At 37.0% G+C, this 19,888-nt stretch overlaps 1 protein-coding gene across 4 annotated transcripts in view; it reads right to left on the bottom strand.

Moving 5' to 3' along the window:
* The window catches only part of ppm1aa (protein phosphatase, Mg2+/Mn2+ dependent, 1Aa), a 30,308-nt gene extending 10,698 nt beyond the window's left edge, over window positions 1–19,610 (bottom strand). For 2 of the 4 annotated variants that reach the window (XM_078234215.1, XM_078234216.1), the window contains exons 1-5: window positions 19,455–19,610; window positions 12,478–13,336; window positions 8,005–8,122; window positions 4,037–4,148; window positions 288–342 (exon numbers count right to left, since the gene is read on the bottom strand). In XM_078234215.1, the coding sequence (XP_078090341.1) occupies window positions 288–342; window positions 4,037–4,148; window positions 8,005–8,122; window positions 12,478–13,314 (1,122 nt within the window). In that variant the 5' untranslated portion in view covers window positions 13,315–13,336; window positions 19,455–19,610. Of the gene's footprint in view, window positions 1–287; window positions 343–4,036; window positions 4,149–8,004; window positions 8,123–12,477; window positions 13,337–15,337; window positions 15,378–19,454 lie in introns of all 4 variants that reach the window. The other 2 variants (XM_078234218.1, XM_078234217.1) reach the window with 2 other exon arrangements.
* Between the last annotated feature and the right edge of the window lie 278 nt (window positions 19,611–19,888).

Below are 19,888 nucleotides of genomic sequence, written 5' to 3'. Positions count from 1 at the left end.
GGGTTCATATTCACAAATCTTTGCAGGCAGGGCAAGTTGATAAGACAGTTAAAAAAGCACACAGCTTTATGACTAGGGCACTCAATGCAAAAACAAGGAAATCAAGTCAAACTTCTATCAGTTACAGGGTATGCCTCAGCTGTCGTATTGTTTAGAGGCTCGGAATCCATATCATAATGCTATTGACATCAATTGGTTCTAACAATAAATAAAGGGGTTTGTGGACAAGTTCCCTAGACAGAAATAATAAATATTAAGTCATTTGCTTTAGAAGTGTGGTTACTCACTGCGTCAGCCCTATAGGGATTCAGTCTGTTGTAAACTGCTTCAATAACACTCCGCCTAAAGTAAATTAAAAGACTGAAGTTAAAATTTATTTTGAGCTGCATATACAATATATCACCATAAAAAGAATACTTACGTAAAATAAAAAACGTTTCTGAAGTTGCAGAATGATTTGTAAATAATCTTTTAAAATCAAAAGTTCAACAAATCATTCAGAACTTTTTAATTTGTCTTCTCACTACCTGATGTTACTAAAATAAATAACAGTGCTGCACATACGACAATATATCAATTCAAAATAAGTATTCTCACCATCCAAACTGTTTTCAACCATTCACTGGCATGTCAGTTTCTTGATCTCAGAAGATTCAAAATAGCAAATCGTGCAGCAGCTTTATTACAACTTAGTGAAGTACACAACACTTAGATGGTTCTATACTAGTGAGAGCAACTTAAAGGTTTATAAAATTTACATTGAAAAGTCATTTGTAACAACTATAGAGCGTCAGATGATTGAACTATCAAATGTTTGAAAAAAAAAGGTTAAATTACAATAGCAAATGAAAACACCACTTACTTTCAATTGCCATAGGAGGACCTGTACGTACAGCTCCATTTTTGTTGCCTTTGTGTGGCAAATCATATTCACTTCACAATTTTATTCAGTTTTATTAACCTTTATAAATTGCAACAGTATGTTAGTACTCCATGGGGAATGGCTTCCATTTAAGTGCTCCACACAAATTGATATACAAAGTCAAAATGGTTTTCAGCAAAGTTCGTAAAAGCAACCATCACTGCTGGTGTTTACAAGAATTTTGGCCAGAATCATTTTTACTTCATAGTATTATTCTCCAGTTTAAGAATGTATCTGAATTTAATCTAAAGTTTGTTTTACTGAATATTTCTCAAAACCAGGTTTGTTCAACTGAATGGGAATGCCCTTGTGTGGTTCCATTCATATACAAACTGTAGCCAGAAAGTTACCTGCAATGGCTTCATTTTCCACTTCAATACCTCTGGAATCTTTCAAGAATCTTTTCTTGGTCTCTGCCTATTGCTGATGCTCAGCAGCATCACCCGGAAACGCAAAGCCAGCTTCCTTGTCTCACCTTCACTTTGCAACTCCACCACTGCCTCTAAATCGTCCATTGCTAGTCCACCATTCAGAAATTTGCTCCAATTAAATATTGGGAAGGCCAGTCTTCAGTTCCTACCATAAACTCCATTTTCTAGCAACTGACTCTATCCCCTCCCCTGGCAAACGTCTCAGGTTAAGCCAGACAACTCATAACTTTGCTGTCGTATCTGACATTGCATTAAGCTACCAGCCACATATCCTGTCCATTAAGACCATCTCCTTCTACCCCTTAACACTGCTAGTTTTGCATTTGCCTCAGCTCAACTGCAGCCAAAATTCTCATCCAGGACTTTTATACCTATAGACTTGGCTATTCCAACACTCTCCATCATGGCCTCTCATCTTCCACCCTCCAAAAGCTCTGTGACTATATCCTAACTCAATTTCTATTAACCCATATTCATGTGCTTATTGACCTATGTTGGCCCACAGTTAAACAATGTCTCAAACTTTAAAATTCTCACCCATGTTTTTTAATCTCCGCCCATGGCCTCGTCCCTTTCTATCTCTGCAACCTCTTCCAGCCCTGCAGCCCCTTGTAATTTGCTGCGATCCTCCAATTCTTGTCCCGTGCTTCTCCCACTTTAATTGCTCTAACACTGGCGGTTGTGCTTTCAAATACTAAGCCGCTAAACTTCGGAATTCCCTCCTTAAACCTTTGCCCCTCTTCATCTCCCTCCCCTCCTTGAAGATGCTCCTTAAAATCTATCTCTGACCAAGGTTTGGTCATCTGTCCCAATATCACCTTATATAATTCAGTATCAAATTTTGTTCGATAACTTCCATGTGAAGTGCCTTGGGACATTTTACCACATTAAAGATGTTTTATGAATACAACTGCTATTATTATTGCATCTTAATCTGTCAAACTGTCAAAGTTACCACCAAATGTTATATTGTTCACCTGCAGTTTTACAGAAAGCACATAAGTGTTATAAGGCTTGAAGTGTTTCAATTCCTGCAAATGGTCACAACCAGGAACAACTCAGATTTTGAGAGTACTATATACATTTCAATTTAAATGAAATATTGATGAGAACATGATAGCTTTCCATTTACAAGTTATGGTTATGGTTGGGAAGAACATCATATAAATGGCCTTGAGGGGAGTAAAGAAAAGTAGTTTTATTTTTAAATAAATAAGTTCAAAATGCAGTTGGCTGGATTAGAACTAGACTAAAAAAAGGATTTAGAACACTGATTTGTGGATAATTTTAATTTTAATAAATTTAGTAACTATCAGCAACAAAAATAAAAATTTCTCTAGTTTCTGTGCAATCAGTTTATAAAACAATAATTTCTGCCAAAGAAAACTAACAGACTTTGTTATATGTTATCTCAATCCTATTTTCTAGCAGCTAGCGTTCGGGTCATCTGGGTATCAATTTAAATGACTTATACGTGACATACCTAACAATATTCATCTGACTTGCTAATTGCATAGCACTATCAGAAGAAAAATCATTTAAAACATATAGCTGCATGCATTATTATTCAGGATGTGCAAGCATTAGAGCTATTACCATACGTGATTGCATGCTGCCAAAATAAAACAACAAATGCACGAGCGGTAAAGATGATTCACAATCATATAATTGGATTTCTTATGTTATGTATAGACTATTTTTCATATTAAAGTCAGATTGTTTCCATGCTGTGACCTCCGAGTCATTACCTTAAAAGGTAAGGCTGTGTCAGGATTACTGATACCTTTGTAAGTAGAAACTGTTTTAGCTATATTAGTTGTAAGAAATACCTACACTATGCTATGAATCAAAGATTACAAACATATTTTCCTAATGAACAGAAATTAAATGGACATGCAAATTGCTTCTCCCAATCCACCATAACCATGCAAAATTTCACACAAATAGCTGCAATGTCCTTTTCATATTTTATTCGGATCGTTTTTATTTCTATTTGAACAGGAATCGAATGAACTCCCTGACGAGGTTGCACATAGAACTTTAATGCATTGAGGTCCTGTATTTGTGAAGGCAAACAACAGGTTTAATTTGATAGCTTTTAATACAACTCGAAGTTCAAAGCAGAAAGGATAGTGCAGCTTTAAAATTATAATAATTCTGAAAATTTTAAATACATTAGCAGATCAAAGCCACCCCTAAAGGACAACATTTATTGGTTATCAATCTGTTTATTTAAGTAAATACTAGTTTTTGTGCCACTATGCAGGTTAGAATGTACTGATTTGTAGCACCTACAAACTTTCAGCATTAACTCTGCGGAAAGAACATTCATTTTATTTTGCACTGTAAGGGGTTAAAATGGGACTGTTAATCACTATTTATAAAATGTAAATGATTATATACTGCCCATTAACTATGTTACATTTTCAGATTATCTGTAATATATTCGTCACTATTTTGCAAAATTAAATACGCTGCATTGAAATGCTGTCGGTCAAAGTTTCTTCTCTTTGCTCCAGAAATAGCATTCATTCTTACCATTAAAAAAAATGTCAGTTAAGGAGCCACATGTTGTGCTGAAAAGGGAAACTATATTTGCAGATGATTAGCAGCCCCCTTTAAGTTCCTTTCAACAGTGCAAATAGATTTTTGAAGGTTAGGATTCCACACATTGTACACTCACTTGCTGGCCAGTTCACCTCCTGGTGGGAGGTTTGGAATGCTCTCCAACGACAAAGCACGCATCACTTGGACTAGACCAGGTACCCCCTCAGCAACCTGCTTCTCAAAGATTTCTGGGGAATCAGAAGGACTTCTGGGTCAGTGGGATGTGCACATCAAAACTGTATGCATATATCAGAACTTCAAAATTTGAAACACTAAAACAACTAAGCGGCAACAATGAAACATCAATGTAATGCACCAGAACAAAATTTGATGTAGTTTCTCATGAGATAGCTATAATCGCAATATTCTGGTCATACAATTATCACATAGACTTTTAAGAACTTTGTTGCTCTAATGCAACAATGGAACATTCTATTAAAAGGAAATATATTTTAATTCTGATTAGATAATGATTTCAGGACACTGAACAAGCAATTCATTAACATTTTAAATACTGCATTTTAACTAGTAGGTTATGGATTGGAAAGCATCAATAACCCACATTTATTGGGACTCTTTAACATCAACAACAAGTAGTTACAACACAGAGAAAACTTACTGTTGGAAGTACAAAGAGTTGTTAAATAGAACAATTTGAAGAAAAGCCTTCAGTACTAATTGGGGTAGCTGACATGAAATATTCTATAAATGCTTCCTAAGACTTAGCCAAATAAAATAATTCAAAGATCTCAGAATTGATTCAGTAAATGTCTTTATTAGAATAGCTTTTTAACATAACTTTATAAATATGGCTAACATATTATCTACATCAGTATGCTGTTTTTTAATATTCCTATTTGTATAATTTACTATACAAAAATAAAAGATTCACAGCCACTTACTACCCATATATTTTAAACCATAACTAAACTACTTGATATTAGGCATATCAGATGATAGTGACACTAGAGTTTGTGTGCAAACATTAAGCAAGTGACTACATTACATTAATCACTTCTTTTGTCACAATATATTTCCTTACATACCTTCTTACAGTCTTATTTGACTAAAGATGTTGAGACAAAATGACAAAAAGTTGATAAATTTAGTACCTCATCTTTTCTTCGGCAACAAAATCAAATAAACTGCTGTTACCAGACACAGACAAGGGAAATCAAAAGATAGTTCCATAGAATAAAGTTCCATTATAACAGGCATGAATTTTGGCAAGCGATTATCATGACTTGGTTTCTTCCTATGTGTAATGCTTGTTGCACCTATCTATCTATAGGGTGCCAACCAATTGCATGTTTCAATGTTACCTAAAGTGTCACAATGGAAAAATTACTATTAAATCATCTGCTATGAAGCACATTATTTAATGCCTTTTTCTGTTGCTTAAAATCCTACGTGTTTATTAAAATACAAAATGTCCCTGCTGCTCTCACCCTGTGGAGTGAAGGCAGGGTGAAAAGTAAATAAAATTGAAAGAATTTTTGTTTTAAATTGTGGACCAATAGGAAGCACCGACCACATGAATCTAGGCATCAATTTCGTATTCATTTAAATAAATCCAAACATTCCCCCAAACTGAAAGTGGGTTAAATGGTATAATGATTGCACCAACCAATGGGAAAATATGAGGTTCACCTGCAACTTCTCACATACAAATTTTCAAATTTAGCTGTATATCAGCGGGGTATGGCCAAGATAAATAGAAGGAATAAAACAGTCAAATCAGGGTATTACAGGGAGAAATCTGTGAATTGAAACATTTTTAAAAAATTGCCAACAAGCAAGAGTGACAGGGCTCATAAAATTCAGCAAAGTTAGCATTTCTAGATAAAACCAGGCATTATATAACAGCAATAATCAAGTGAAAGGTGTGTATTACAGGTGCTCAATGCAAGTTATTGGAATGTAATGCATCTACTATTAGCAGCACATATTTGATATCACTTTATCTAATACATATCACAATGTGCACTATTCTTAAATACACACCTTTATTCATTATTGCTTCACTTAAGGCCTTCACAGGTATATTATGTATGTATTATTGTTAATGACAGATCCCAGCAACTCAGCACACCATCCAAACACAATTTAAATAGATTTATATTCTGTTAAGTAAATACAATTAAGAAAGTTGTTTTATCAAAAAGAAAAGAGATTAATAGTCACTTGGAATGTAGCTTATAAAATGTACTAATAGGAGATGCAATGTCAAGACTATATGGTAGAGGTAAAACTGCCAATTAAAGTACCAGAATTTTATGAAAATAACATCCTCAAAAAATTGGTGCATAAATTTTAAAAACAGAATGATTAAAATGGAATATGGCTTGCACATAGATAGGCTCATCGCACTCTCACTGAACTATACCAATCACACATATTTAACATTAACCACTTTCAAATATTCAGAGCACTTTGTTCAAAGACAGACAAGACTTTCCCAATCAATCCTGAGGACAAGTTTCAGAGATCAAATCTGGGCCTGAAACCGGTTGTAAGATGACTTTTAACTATTCCCTACTTTGTCTGATTCATGCATTCCCAACTGATGCCAGTGTAATCCTTTTCAGGCAGTAGCTTTATACAGGCATCAACTTAGAAAGAAGTTCAGATCTAAAGTGCCCTATCATATGTTAATTCACCTCAAAAATAAAGGATGCTGTAGGAATGTTATACTGCAGTCAGTTGCCATACTTCAATTTGTTTTAATATTCAGTTTCTAGCTGCCCTGAGAGTATACATTAAGTGGGATAACCTTACAAACATATCAGTGTAGACTTCACATTAACCTTTAGGAAATGCACTTTGAATATCCCACCCATTATTTTTTAATAAATCATTTAATGAGATGTGGGAGTTACTGGCAAGGCCAGCATTTAATACCCATCCCTTGAGGAGATGGTGAGCTGCCTTCCTGAACTACTGCGATCCACGTGTGTAGGTATATCCACACCTACCTTGTCTCCTCTTCATTTGCACATGATGTGAAAAATCTAGTGGAAAACATTCCAGCCTGAGATTTCATTCTTGAAATCTGAAATTTTACTGCAGTAGCAATCAACCTGCAGTTTTCAATTTCTGATCATGTTAAAGAGTAAAGATTAAGTGACTAATGTAATTTCAACATTTTCATAAGGAAGTGGCATCTTATCCCAATAATTGTTTCATGTTAGCTATGGGTAAATAAACATTGTTTAGGGTTATTATTTTTTCCTGTCTAACTGAAAAAACATTAGAAACTACGTAGAATTAACTCAAGCTCTTGAAAACTTGAAACAAAGGCATAAACCTTTTTCAAAATGGCACACTTCTGCCGAAGATATGTTAGTGCATAATCTTCAAATTACAGACAGAATGTTCTGTTTCAACCTCGTGCAAAATTCTGATTCATATTTTACAGTTACATACACAAACAAGTGACAATTCCACTTTTTTTGGCTGTCAGAATCAAAGTGGCAACACTTCCAGGGCACAGCTACATTTTATCAGTGGCAGCCTTCAAAAACCTGAGCCAACTACCAGTAAATCATCACACTAGCAGCATAGTGCATTGTTAAATTGGACACAAAAACTATAATGGCACATAACCTTGCAGCAAATTTAGAATTACTGGGGTTTAGTTGTCCTGCAAGTAAAATGGTCCCCACAACCAAAATATCAAGTGCTAGTATAAAGCAGTAACAGCACTGACTACAATATATGCTACAAAATATGCAACTGAAAGCTCTAACTTACAGTATTTATGTATAAGTTACCCCTCTAAGCTCAGACTTATATTTATGATATCACAGAGTAAGTTTTATAAAAGTACAATTTTAAATTTATACCATTGTAACAAAATCTATCAGATACTAGGCATTGTATTCAGCACTGTAATGAAATACAATCACTTAAGTTCATCCAGGAGCAACAGAAGATAAAGATTTATGGAATTTAACTGTCTAGTTCATAGTAATGAACTTAGAGGGTTAACACTTTAATTTAAGTTATTTTACTTAGCAGCAAGTGTTTTTTTAGATGCTCCACCTTCCACTTTGTTCTCCAGATACTTGTCCAGCTCAGCCTCTCTCTTCACTGCTTCAGGTGATACCTTTGGTGCATTTGGAAAGCAAATCAATATGACACTCATGTTGTCTCGACTCCCCTGTTTGATGGGGAGAAAATAGTCTCAGTCACACATATTTTTAAAAAACTTCAAAATAGAAAATGAGAACGAATTCAACACCAGAATATGGAGGGTTTTTGCCTCTTTTCATAGTTAGTAAACAAACCAAATAAAAACTCACCAGCTTACAAAAACTCAGAACACGTCTAACATTATATGTGATTCTGCAATTCAGCAGCACATGCTGAACAATCCCAAATGTGTTGAAAACTACACAAACAACCAATTTAAGATTATTAGTCGGTCTTGCAATGTAGCTGACTTATGGTTTCTAGAAGCTACATATATGCATAGACAGGGACCTCTCTTCTGCAGGTAAAAGGAATATTTACAGACATTGCACCTTTTTAAAATGAACAATTGTATGAGGAATAATAACACCCTGGTGCGTTTGCCATGGCAACATCTTGAACAAGACTTGCCAATGAATTAGAACCCCTCTTCTCAAGCAGTGTAAATTGTTGCTCCCTTTGAAATCTTGTATCTATCCTGATGAGTGTTAAGACAAAAAGCTTCAACAGAATGTTTCTGGCAATAATAAAGCAAGTTTCCCTGTTAGATGCTCAAAGTGACTTATTTTGCTAACATTAACTGGGGAATATTATTCATAAAAGCAATAAAACTTAGATTTCTGAACCCCAGTTCTGAAACTACAACGAAGAGTTGTCTAGCTACTCATTTTGCTTTTTGCTAACATGAAAGGCATGTGTCTTTTACAGACAAACCTTAATAAAATAGTACTGAACAACTCTGGCACAGTCTTTTAATGCAAGAGGTGCAGTAAATCTAAAAAAAAGCTAGTCAATTCACCACTATGTTACACCAACTACAGATGAATTTGGATAGGAGGGTGCAGAATAATCGACCAACAAAAACTGGGCATAATACAGTTCCCCACTTTAAATTGATACATTCTGTTCTATCCTTATTTCTATTTTTCCATACAAGTTTCTTCATCCACATTTATAATGGGATCTGTCTATGTAAAGTTCTCATTCTGTGATTACATCCTCCTGCTATATTTAAGCAGGCAGTTTCCATTACTAAACTTATAATAGAAGTCAGCAGGAAGTGTGCACAGATTCAAGAATTATATTAATAGACATTGTTGAAAAACTTTCAAATTTATAAATAGATTATGTACAGCACTCTAATACTATTAACACAAAACTCCTAAAATGATCTTTACACAAGAGTTAATATTAGTTCCACTGTACAGGAAGCTGAAACCTATTGCAATAAAGACAAAACAATTGCAAGAAGCTGGATATAACTAATGTGCTTTTTCTCCAATGACTATCTCCAAACATTTAGCAGCCAATAATTTTGATCAGCATTTTAAGCAGTAATAAAAAGAATTACAATGGATATCCTTTTCTTCCATTCTAATTTATCTATGCAATTCTACTTTTTCCGATCCGCCTCTTACTCATTTTGTGTTAGTTCTCCTATTACTATCATCATAATTGCACAACTTCATCAACTATTTTCTATTAGTCTTTGTATCTCCCCAAATCCTGGGCATTTTCTGATAAGTTCTTGTTTTCGACAGAAAAAAATTTGCAAGTAAACAAAGGAGGAATGGGGCTCCTCATACCATTGTACCTTAAACTAAAGCAATATTTGATTCAAAGAAAATTTAATGAGACAGAGTTCACAATGCATGCATATTAATTGATGGGCTTATTATGATTCCTATGACTACGCTAATCATATTTAAGGTTCATCAGTTAAATAACTGCAGTAAAGCCACTATTAGCAAACTGACGAGTGGACAGAACAATCACTCGTGTTCAGATGACAGAAAAAAGACCCTCAGACTATAAATGATTAGTATCAGTTTGTTTCAATGGCACCACTTTTAACCCATGTCGATACTTGTGAGTTCAGACCTCGTTCCAGCAAAATCTAGTCTGACAATTCAGTGTGGCTCAGTTATAGAAATCATAGAAACCCCACAGTGCAGAAAGAGGCCATCTGGCCCATCGAGTCTGCACCGACCACAATCCCACCCAGGCCCTACCCCCATATCCCTAAACATTTACCTGCTAATCCCTTTAACCTATGCATCTCAGGACACTAAGGGGCAATTTTAGCATGGCCAATCCACCTAACCCGCACATCTTTAGACTGTGGGAGGATACCGGAGCACCCGGAGGAAACCCACGCAGACACGAGGAGAATGTGCAAACTCCACACAGACAGTGACCCAAGCCGGGAATCGAACCCAGGTCCCTGGAGCTGTGAAGCAGCAGTGCTAACCACTGTGCTACCGTGCCGCCCAGTTGCGGGCCAATTGGCTGTCACATTTACCTATATAATCACATTGCCTATATTTTTAAAATAATCCTTTGCTATTGGAGCACTTTGGGATGTCAGCTATCTAAATGCATGTTATTTCTTGTGTAGTGTAACACTGTCTTTGCACACTTCACAAATATATAAAAAGGTTAACTGAAATTTAATATTTCCCAAATGTCATGAACCAAGGATAATTTAAGAGTAAAAGGTTTTGCTTGCTCTAAAAATCCATTAAAACTGTTTCTTGGATAACCTCTTGATTCATCCTAAGAGGCTAGCCAGCACAAATATGGTACACATCTTTCTTTTGCTTCTGGGCTTGAGCACACATGATAACAGGATGGTCTTTCTGCCACCCATAAACAAAGCTAGTGCTGTTTCAATGCAACTACTATCGAGTGGATGGGTGGGGCAGGGAGGAAACAAAAGTAGCCATCACTTTTACAAATGCATGCAAAATGGAAACATACCAACTGAAAGAGTGTCTGTATTCGGCTAAGGGGGTTTAGATGGATTAGGTGAAATCTCTGATTTTGCTCATTTTAAAGGAAGCAAACATGATCAAAATGGGATTTCATCACTTTTAATCCACATTTACTTAATTGTTAGGGATTTCATCCTCATGACTAGGCCAGTACAAAGTGGTAAATTTGGAAATCATATTTCATTCCTGAGCACCAACAAATTAAAGCATGCCACCAAGTCTGATATTGTTCATCCCATCCTCACTCACCATCTGTGTTCTTGTTCAGGTGCATAAATGCTGAATAGCTTAGTGCATCTATGACTCAATGTATTACTTTGGTCAAATCAGATACCAAAGGAACCCGAGAAAGAAGAACCTCATGCTTTATTGTACTTTGAGTAGCAAATAATTGAAGCAAGTGAGGCTATTCTCTTTTCAGCAAAGGAGATTGGGGAAGGGAGATTTGTTACAGTTGTACAAGCGAGAGAAATAAACAAGCAGGATCACAGGGGTAGAGAGAGGGAGTGAAACTGACTGGCCTGCTCCAGAGAGCTGGTATGGACTCAATCAGCAGAATGGCTGCCTCTGTGGCAGAACAACTCTGGTGACTCTGACAATTATTACAAGTCTATATTTTTTCTAAGTCAAGGATCTGCTCACAATTTCTTAAAGTTATTTGCATTTACTCAAATACTACATCAACCATAAATAATTCCAGAACGAAGAATAAGGAGATCCCTTAATAATTGATCAGATATTCCCTTTACAGTGTGATCAGCACACAAGGTAACAAAACAACCTTAGCAAAGTTCAAGCTCTAAGCCCAAGGAAAATTTTGGCAACTATCCCAAAGTAAACGCAACCGCTTACCTTATCTTTACTTCACAAAAGCATGCTGCTGTCAGCAGATAATCTTTAATTTAAAACATGATTTCTGATCAGTGATTGCACAGCAACAGCATTGTTTTTCATTAATTTTATACATGAAATCTAGTTTCATGAATTTGCTGCTCTGTAAACAGATATTACTTCGCTGTGTAGACAGCTTTGAATAACATTTAGTTGCTCTTCCCTCTTGTGAGTGGGGAACCTCTATACAATACCTCCCATTAATGTCCTGCCCAAGCTCCTAACTTGCCAGTTGAGAAAGCATGATAAGGTTTGACACCCCATCACTATGATATTACACTTTGTGCCACTGAACCAAAAATGTATATTTGCTGATGTTAGGAATGATTTTGACATTTATTTCAACAGAAATTACGGACCCTTTCTTTAAAAATCAGTTACAGGCCAATAAATAATGTTAACTATTTAGTCCTGATATTGCCCAGCCAGTGCTCCCATTTAGCACATGCCAGACTAAGGAGAATGCAGCTGCAGATCCAATTGCCTCCAGAAATTACTGCCAGCTCATACAATATGTTAATAACTGAGTTACACTCATGGGAAGGGGTAATTCAGGACTGCAGACTAACAATAATTAAAGTATGTTTTGCTTGAAGTACATTTTTAACAAAGATGAAGAGAAAAGGTATAATAGAAATGGAAAGGACCTTATATATACCTTGTATAAGCACGTGTCAACAATCTGGTTACAAACTCTCTCAAGGTCATCGCTAACTTCTAGCCTGGATTTAACAAATTCACAGATCTCTTCATTCCCCATGACATCCCAAATACCATCACATGCTAGGATAATAAACTGGTCATCCTCCATTCTCTCAATTTCATAAACCTCAGGTTCTGGTGAGACAAGCTGCTCCGTTGGACCCTTCCCATGGACACACTTGTAATCAAAGTCACCAAGAGCTCTTGAAACAGCAAGGGAACCATTTACACGCTGAATCATGACTGAGCCACCAGCATTCTGGATGCGCTCTTTCTCCAGTGGATTGCTTGGTTTGTGATCTTGTGTGAAGAAATGAACCTGTCCATTCCTACAGAGCAAACCACGAGAGTCTCCACAGTTGATGAAGTAAACGTGCTTGGGTGAAACCATGACACCCACTGCTGTTGACCCACTTCTGTCCGATCCATGCCGCTTTTCAGAGATTGTTCGCATGTGCTCATCTATCTGCAGGAAACCTGTTCGGATTCCACTTTTTACTTTATCTACAGTAGGCTCGTTCATACCATCAGTAACTTTGAAATCATGGGTGTTGGTGATGTGATCTAACAAATGCTCACAGCAATATCTGGCAACTTGGGATCCAGCATGCCCATCGTAGACTGCAAAGAATGACCATGCTTCAAGTCCATGTGGTAGTCCAATAACAGCTGTGTGCGCATCTTCCATCTCGATTCGCCAACCTTGCATGCTACTCAGTCCATAATGCAGACCATTTCCCTCACCACGGGCATTATGTTTTTCCATCTTTGGCTTGTCCAGAAACGCTCCCATTTTTCCACCAATATGCTCAGCACTGAAGAGAAAGGAAACAAACATTTTTTTAATTTTCCAGTCTCTTAATGAATGTACTTACAACAGCAGAAACGTGGGTGTAATCTCAATTACTGTTGACCTGCAGCTAGTGAAAACTGGACTTCTCACAATCAACTTTTTCAGCAAAAAGTAGATTCCTAAACAATGTTAAATGTTTACAATGTAGGATCACCGAAAGGCAAGCGTATCTTAAACCATTTACTATAGTTTTTCTAAAAGTCTGTACAGACCAGTGAATAATTCAGATAACTGATCAGTTATTAATTCCAATGTCAACCTGCATTCCATGACTCACCATTAAAAACAAGATATAAACATAGGATTAAATTAGTTGCTAGGATTTTAGTGAAGTGCAATGATTGATGTGCAGTTTTCATTCAGTATCTACTTAAACTCAAGTACCAATATTGTCCTTCCAAATTTGAAAAATTACTTTGAAAGATAACACACTAGGGCAAAGCCTGTTTGTTATTGGATCACCAGCTTCACAAGGCTTATTTAGCATAATCGTACCAAACTGTAAATAAAAACACACTTTAGTCAAGAAGCTTTAATATTGTGATATATTCCTTCTTATCTACATTCCCAAGCAACAACAATTTCATGATGTAAATACCAGTGCTTCACCTTGAACTGTTCTCAAGGCTCATCTCCTTAAACCTTAAGCTTTCTTTCATGTTAGCAGTGGTTAATTTTGTAAAGTTTAAAATTTATTTATTAGTGTCACAAGTAGGCTTACATTAACACTGCAATTAAGTTAGTGATAATCCCCTTGTCACCACACTCCAGTGTGGAGTGGCTCAGGCACAATGAGGGAGAATTTAGCATGGCTAATGCACGTAACCAGCATGGGGATAACGTGCAGGCTCCGCACAGACAGTGAACCATGCCGGGAATTGAACCCTCGTCCCTGGCGCTATGAGGCTGCAGTGTTAACAACTGTGCCATCGTGCCGCCCTCTTGCACTGCTGCCTCACAGCGCCAGGTACCTGGGTTCAATTTCAGCCTGGGTGACTGTGTGGAGTTTGTACATTCTCCCCATGTCTGTGTGGGTTTCCTCCAGGTGCTCCGGTTTCCTTCCACAGTCCAAAATATACAGATAGGTGGATTAGTGGGATTGTGTAGTTACAGCAATAGAGCAGGGGGTGGGCCTGAGTAAGATGCTCTGTCAGAATCCGTACAAACTTGATGGGCCAAATAGCCTCCTTCTGCACTGTAGGGATGCTATGATTCTATTCTATGTTTTGGTAAATGTGATGTACATTTGTAGCAACTGCTGTTTTTATTCTTAAAAGCCTCAAAAAGATCATTCATAAACTTGCGTCACTTGAGTTAAAAGCATTCTGTCCAGGATGTGGTAGAAACTATCTTGATTGTTAAAGGTCAATAGCCTTTCTCAAGCATATTTAACAGGAAGCTGTTTTTTGCTATTTTTCACCTCCTCTCCTACCGGTAACTGCTGCAATATTTCTTCACTGGGCAGCAAGGGCAGATAAATGGCACTATTTTTGGATGTGCATTTCCATAGGAATTATTTTAAATGTGAGCACTCTCCTCTCCATGCAGTTAACATATGGGAATCTGTCTAAGGTCCCCAAAAAATGTCCGTCCTCACCTGGTGTAGATCATTAGACTTTTTAATATCATAAACAAATTGCCAAATAGAAAGATAATTTGATAATGTTTTTAAAATTAATTTCAGCTACCCGATCCTGATACTACTCCCCAGCCAATACTCCAATTTGCACATAGGCAAGCAATGCAAAATGCAGCTGCACATAGTCACACACCTGCTGCCTTACTCTGTTTCCCAGGCAGTGCCTGGTACAGTTATGTACACAGTAAGGTGACTACCATATCTCCAAGCTGGAGCAGGGGAAATCTAAATATATTTTGTAAACACTTCTGAATTTAAACAAAAATCTGTTGGAGAACTTTTACGATTAACAATACCACAAAGCATTTAAGAATCATCACAAACCTGAACTAATGAATTGGCACTAGACAATTTGCACGCTAATCTGCAACACAAAAACTGGTTAATGGTATCAATTCTTAGCCAGGCCACAAAAGTAGGAAAATTTAGAGGAAGGCCATTATAATCTTCTGCATTACTGCAGGAGTTGAATTGGCTTGTAAAGTCACCAACTGCTAATACTGACTTGTGAAAATTTTCACTTGGCTAATAATCAACCAAAAAAGTATTAAATCCTAGCATCACAGTATTTAAAGTAATGATACAACTGATTATTTTTAACTGGCTAGTTTTATGACTAATAATAAAAACTAAATTATTATATCAGTGCTCCCCACAAGTGCAAAATAATGACTCAGTCAGAAAAGTAGGGCTCCAAGGAGATAATTAGTATGCAAGTACAGGAAGGAACATCTCTGAGGAGCAAGTGCACAAATGTTTTATTAGCATTTTTAACATCAGCTTGCATATATAGCTTCATTCACAACCTCAGGACATACAAAAATACCTTACAGGCTATGAACTACTTTTGATGTGTCGTCACTATATTAGTGTCAGAAGCAGCCGCCAATTTTCACAAAGTAAGGTCCCACAAACAGCAGAGATAATTTACCAGCCACTCTGTTTTTAGTGATGTTGATTTAGGAATAAGTATGTAGCAGCGCCACTAGACTAGTAATCCAGGGGGCCTGGGATCAAATCCTACCATGGCAGATGGTGACATTTGAATTCAATAAAAATTTGGAATTAATAAAGTTTGAATGATGACCATGAAACAATTGTCGATTGGCCAGGAGAGTTTCCCTAGGCTTCACGTGGTGTCTTTGGATTTTTAAAGATCACCTGTCAGCACCTCTGGCAGTGCAGCATTTCCTCAGTATTACACTGAAGGATCAGCCTAAGTTTGTGTTGTTGAAGTGGGACTTGAACTCACCACCTTCTGAATCAATGGCAAGAATACCACCATTGAGCCACGGTCAGCTATTCAATGAAATTTGATGAGCTAATTTGAACCGAATTAATGAAGCAGTTCAGAAAACTGAATATAAACAGCGAGTTAGTAAACTAACTCGCCCAATGCCAAAAGTAACGTTCTTTCAGACACAAAGTATTTGATACATAAATATACAGATGTAGATATATAGACATTAGCTCTGCTCCTCTATAAAAATAGTATCATACTTCATATCATATTAACAATGTTTAAGTAGCTTAAGTCATGACAGTCTAAGTTTAATTTCTATATTTAATGTGATAATATTGATTTTAATCCTTTTTATCGGATTAAGCCACTTAACAAGGCTAAAGATGGCGGCAAGATACCTGGACAAATACATATTTTTGTATACAAAAAGATGGGATATGGTGGCTCATATTATTCTAACATGAAGACATTCTTTTAATCATTTCTGAATAATTTGATTAGGAATGTTCCTCTATGATTCCAATTCACAAAATATTAGTTTCAGCAATAAAATCAATCCGCCAATCATAGTCTTATATAAACACAGATGAGTCTCTAATGCAGCAGAGTTGAACCATGCTTTATGCTGCACTTCAAATTGTTCATTTCCAATATTACCCCAGCCTAGATTATTTCATTTTGTTACATGGAAGTGTTTCAATTATAATGCATTAGGTGGTCACTTAATTCAAGGCAAGATATCTTCACCAATCAGTGCAATTAAGTTATACTCTAGTTCATTCAACTGGTGATATGTAAAACATAAACAAATGCAAAATTAATGCATCTTAAATGTTTTCCAGTAACAGCATAATATACATATGTTTTACACTAAAAATGGCACAAATCTAAAATGCATTACGTTATAAATCTAAACTGCATTACACTATATAGTACAGGCATATTTTTGATAGAAAGATTTCACTACAGAAATTAAATTTGGTGCATCTTCCTTAAGAGAGCACAAAGACGTTCACATATCCACCACATTCAATTTCAATTAAGCACCATCACAAAGCTAGAACAGTGTATTAAATAATTAATAACATGAAATCATGAGAGAAGGGAATAGATGGATTAATTGTACAGTTTTTGTAAAATGTGGGAAGGATTAGACAAATAGCCATCTGGAAAGTGAAATTGTATCATAGTGTATTTATCTCTGGGATAAGTACTTATTGTACATTCAAGGAATACATTCAAGCCCAACATAGTATAGAGGAGGTGACAGTGATCTGAACACATTTCAAATATATAAGGTTCTGCTACTGTTTTGTTAACAATCAAGATGCTCAAAGTTGAAGAGATACAAATGTTATTTTCTTGTTCCATGAGCACATTTCTGTCCAATCTGGACTCTTCCTAATGTTGGTCAGTAATGATAAGTAGATCTTCATGAACTACCAATTTGGCTCTGTGATTGTGAAGGGATTGTCAACCCCAGAATTATATCAATGGTTTGGTTGAGAGAGCAGGAAAGTGTCAAATGGTATTCAATCCAGAGAAGTGCAAGGTAATGCATTTGGGGAGGACAAACAAAGGAAAAGAATACATTAAATGAGAGGATATTGAGAGAAGTAGAGGAAGTAAGAGACTTTGGAGGGCACATCCACGGTTTTCTAAAGATGGTAGGATAGGTGGTAAAAAAATGCATCTGAAATGCTTTCCTTTATTGGACAAGATATAGAATACAAAAGCAGGGATGTATTAATGGAACTGTATAAAACTCTGGTTAAGTCATAGTTAAAATTTTGTCTCCAGTTCTAATCACATTACAGGAAGGACATAATTTCTCTGGAGAGAGTACAGAAGAAATTTACAAGAATGTTTCCAGGCCTTGAAAATTGCAGCTATGAGGAAAGATTGGATAGGCTAAGGTTGTTTTCATTAGAACAGAGGAAGCTGGAAGGGTGAATTAATTCTAGTGTACAAGAATATGAGGGACCTATAAGAGAGCAGACAGGAAATACCCATTTCCCCTAGCAGAGAGGTCAACTACGTGGGGCACAGTTTTAAGGTGATTAGTAGAAGGATTAGTGGGGACACAAGGAAGAAACCCGCAATTCATTTAACAAATATCTGGATTTGCTCCAGACCAGGTGCTGGAAGGTGGGATGGGTGGCCAGTATTTTGTTTTAGCCGATGCAGGCACAATAGGCTGAATGACCTCTTTCTGAGCCATAACTTTTCCACGGGACTATATTTTAGCTACGTTAACAACTGAAAATCTATCAAGGGGGTGGTGGTGATGTGGTGCTTTATTGCTGGTGTAATAATCCAGAAATGGAGGCAAAAGCTCTGGGGACCCCAGTTCGAATCCCACCATACAGATCATGAAATTTGAATTCAATAACAAAGAAATCTGGAATTGAAAGTCTAATGATGACCATGACACCGTTGTCAAACGATATAAAAACCCATCTGGTTCACTAATGTCCTTCAGGGAAGGAAACGTGCCACCCTTACCTGTTCTGGCCTACATTTGACTCCTGACCAATAACAGTGTGGTCCTCTCTCTCAAGGGTAATTAGGGATGGGCAATAAATGCTGGCCTAGGCCAACGACGCCCACATTCCATAAATGAATTTTTACAAATTAATAATGCATGAACACATTCTCCTGTTAGCATCTGAAGTGACTGCTATTGTACTAATCTTTATCACTGCTTTTTTTAAAAAACGTACTTAAAATCCTGCTGAGTACTGATAATCTGATGACATTTACAATCAATTGGGTAGGTTTCAAATAGTTGGAATTTTGTTTACACATTGAACATTTAAATATTTATTCGTCCCCACAAAATGATAATGTGCGTTCTCCCGTAGGGTTCAAGTGGTAAATCATTTCCACTCAGTCAAAGCGCAGTTACATAACACAAAACATACAAACATGAATCCTAATCCGATAATATCCAAGGATTATACACAGGAAAATCTATAGGAAAAAAATCAACGCTTTAAACCCAGGCAAAAGAGTGGTTCTCGGGAGCTGCAAAGGTCTCGAGTGTCTTAGATTAGACAGGGAGGGAGAACCCGGAAAAATTAAAGCCTCGACCCTGAATTTCAGTGTCGAGGCCTAACGTTTGACATGGCGCCCTCTCCTGCTTCCCGCGGCTCTACGCGAAGCCGCGGCGCGTGTGGCGCAGACACGGACACTCACCAACTTCCAGGCAGACTACGGAATGTCCTTCACCACGAACACATTCACCAGGAAGCAGGGTCCCAATCTATGGCAACAAAAAGAGGCCGAGACATCGCCGAACTGACTGAATCACAACGACATCGTCCCGTCTGCCCTGGTCACGACTGCGGCTGCGCCGGACCGCCGAATGCCTGGCCACCACTGCGGCTGCGCCGGACCGCCGAATGCCTGGCCACCACTGCGGCTGCGCCGTATTGTTGGCTTCTTCCGCAGCTCCGGCATGGTTTGGAGGTCTGTGAAAGAGTAATAGTGAACTTGTCTTCATTATTTTAGTGTATCTTGCTTTTCCATTTTAGAAAGGCTTTACAGTTCATCTGATATTCCATCACTGTTAGTAATTATAAAAGACTCTTGTCCTGAAACAATATAATTATTTAAAAAGTTATGATTAC

The sequence above is a fragment of the Mustelus asterias genome, chromosome 18 (genome assembly GCF_964213995.1).
Source record: "Mustelus asterias chromosome 18, sMusAst1.hap1.1, whole genome shotgun sequence".
Classification (NCBI taxonomy): Eukaryota; Metazoa; Chordata; class Chondrichthyes; order Carcharhiniformes; family Triakidae; genus Mustelus; species Mustelus asterias.
Note: the sequence above shows the minus strand (reverse complement) of the source record. Positions and strands in the feature narration are given on the sequence as shown.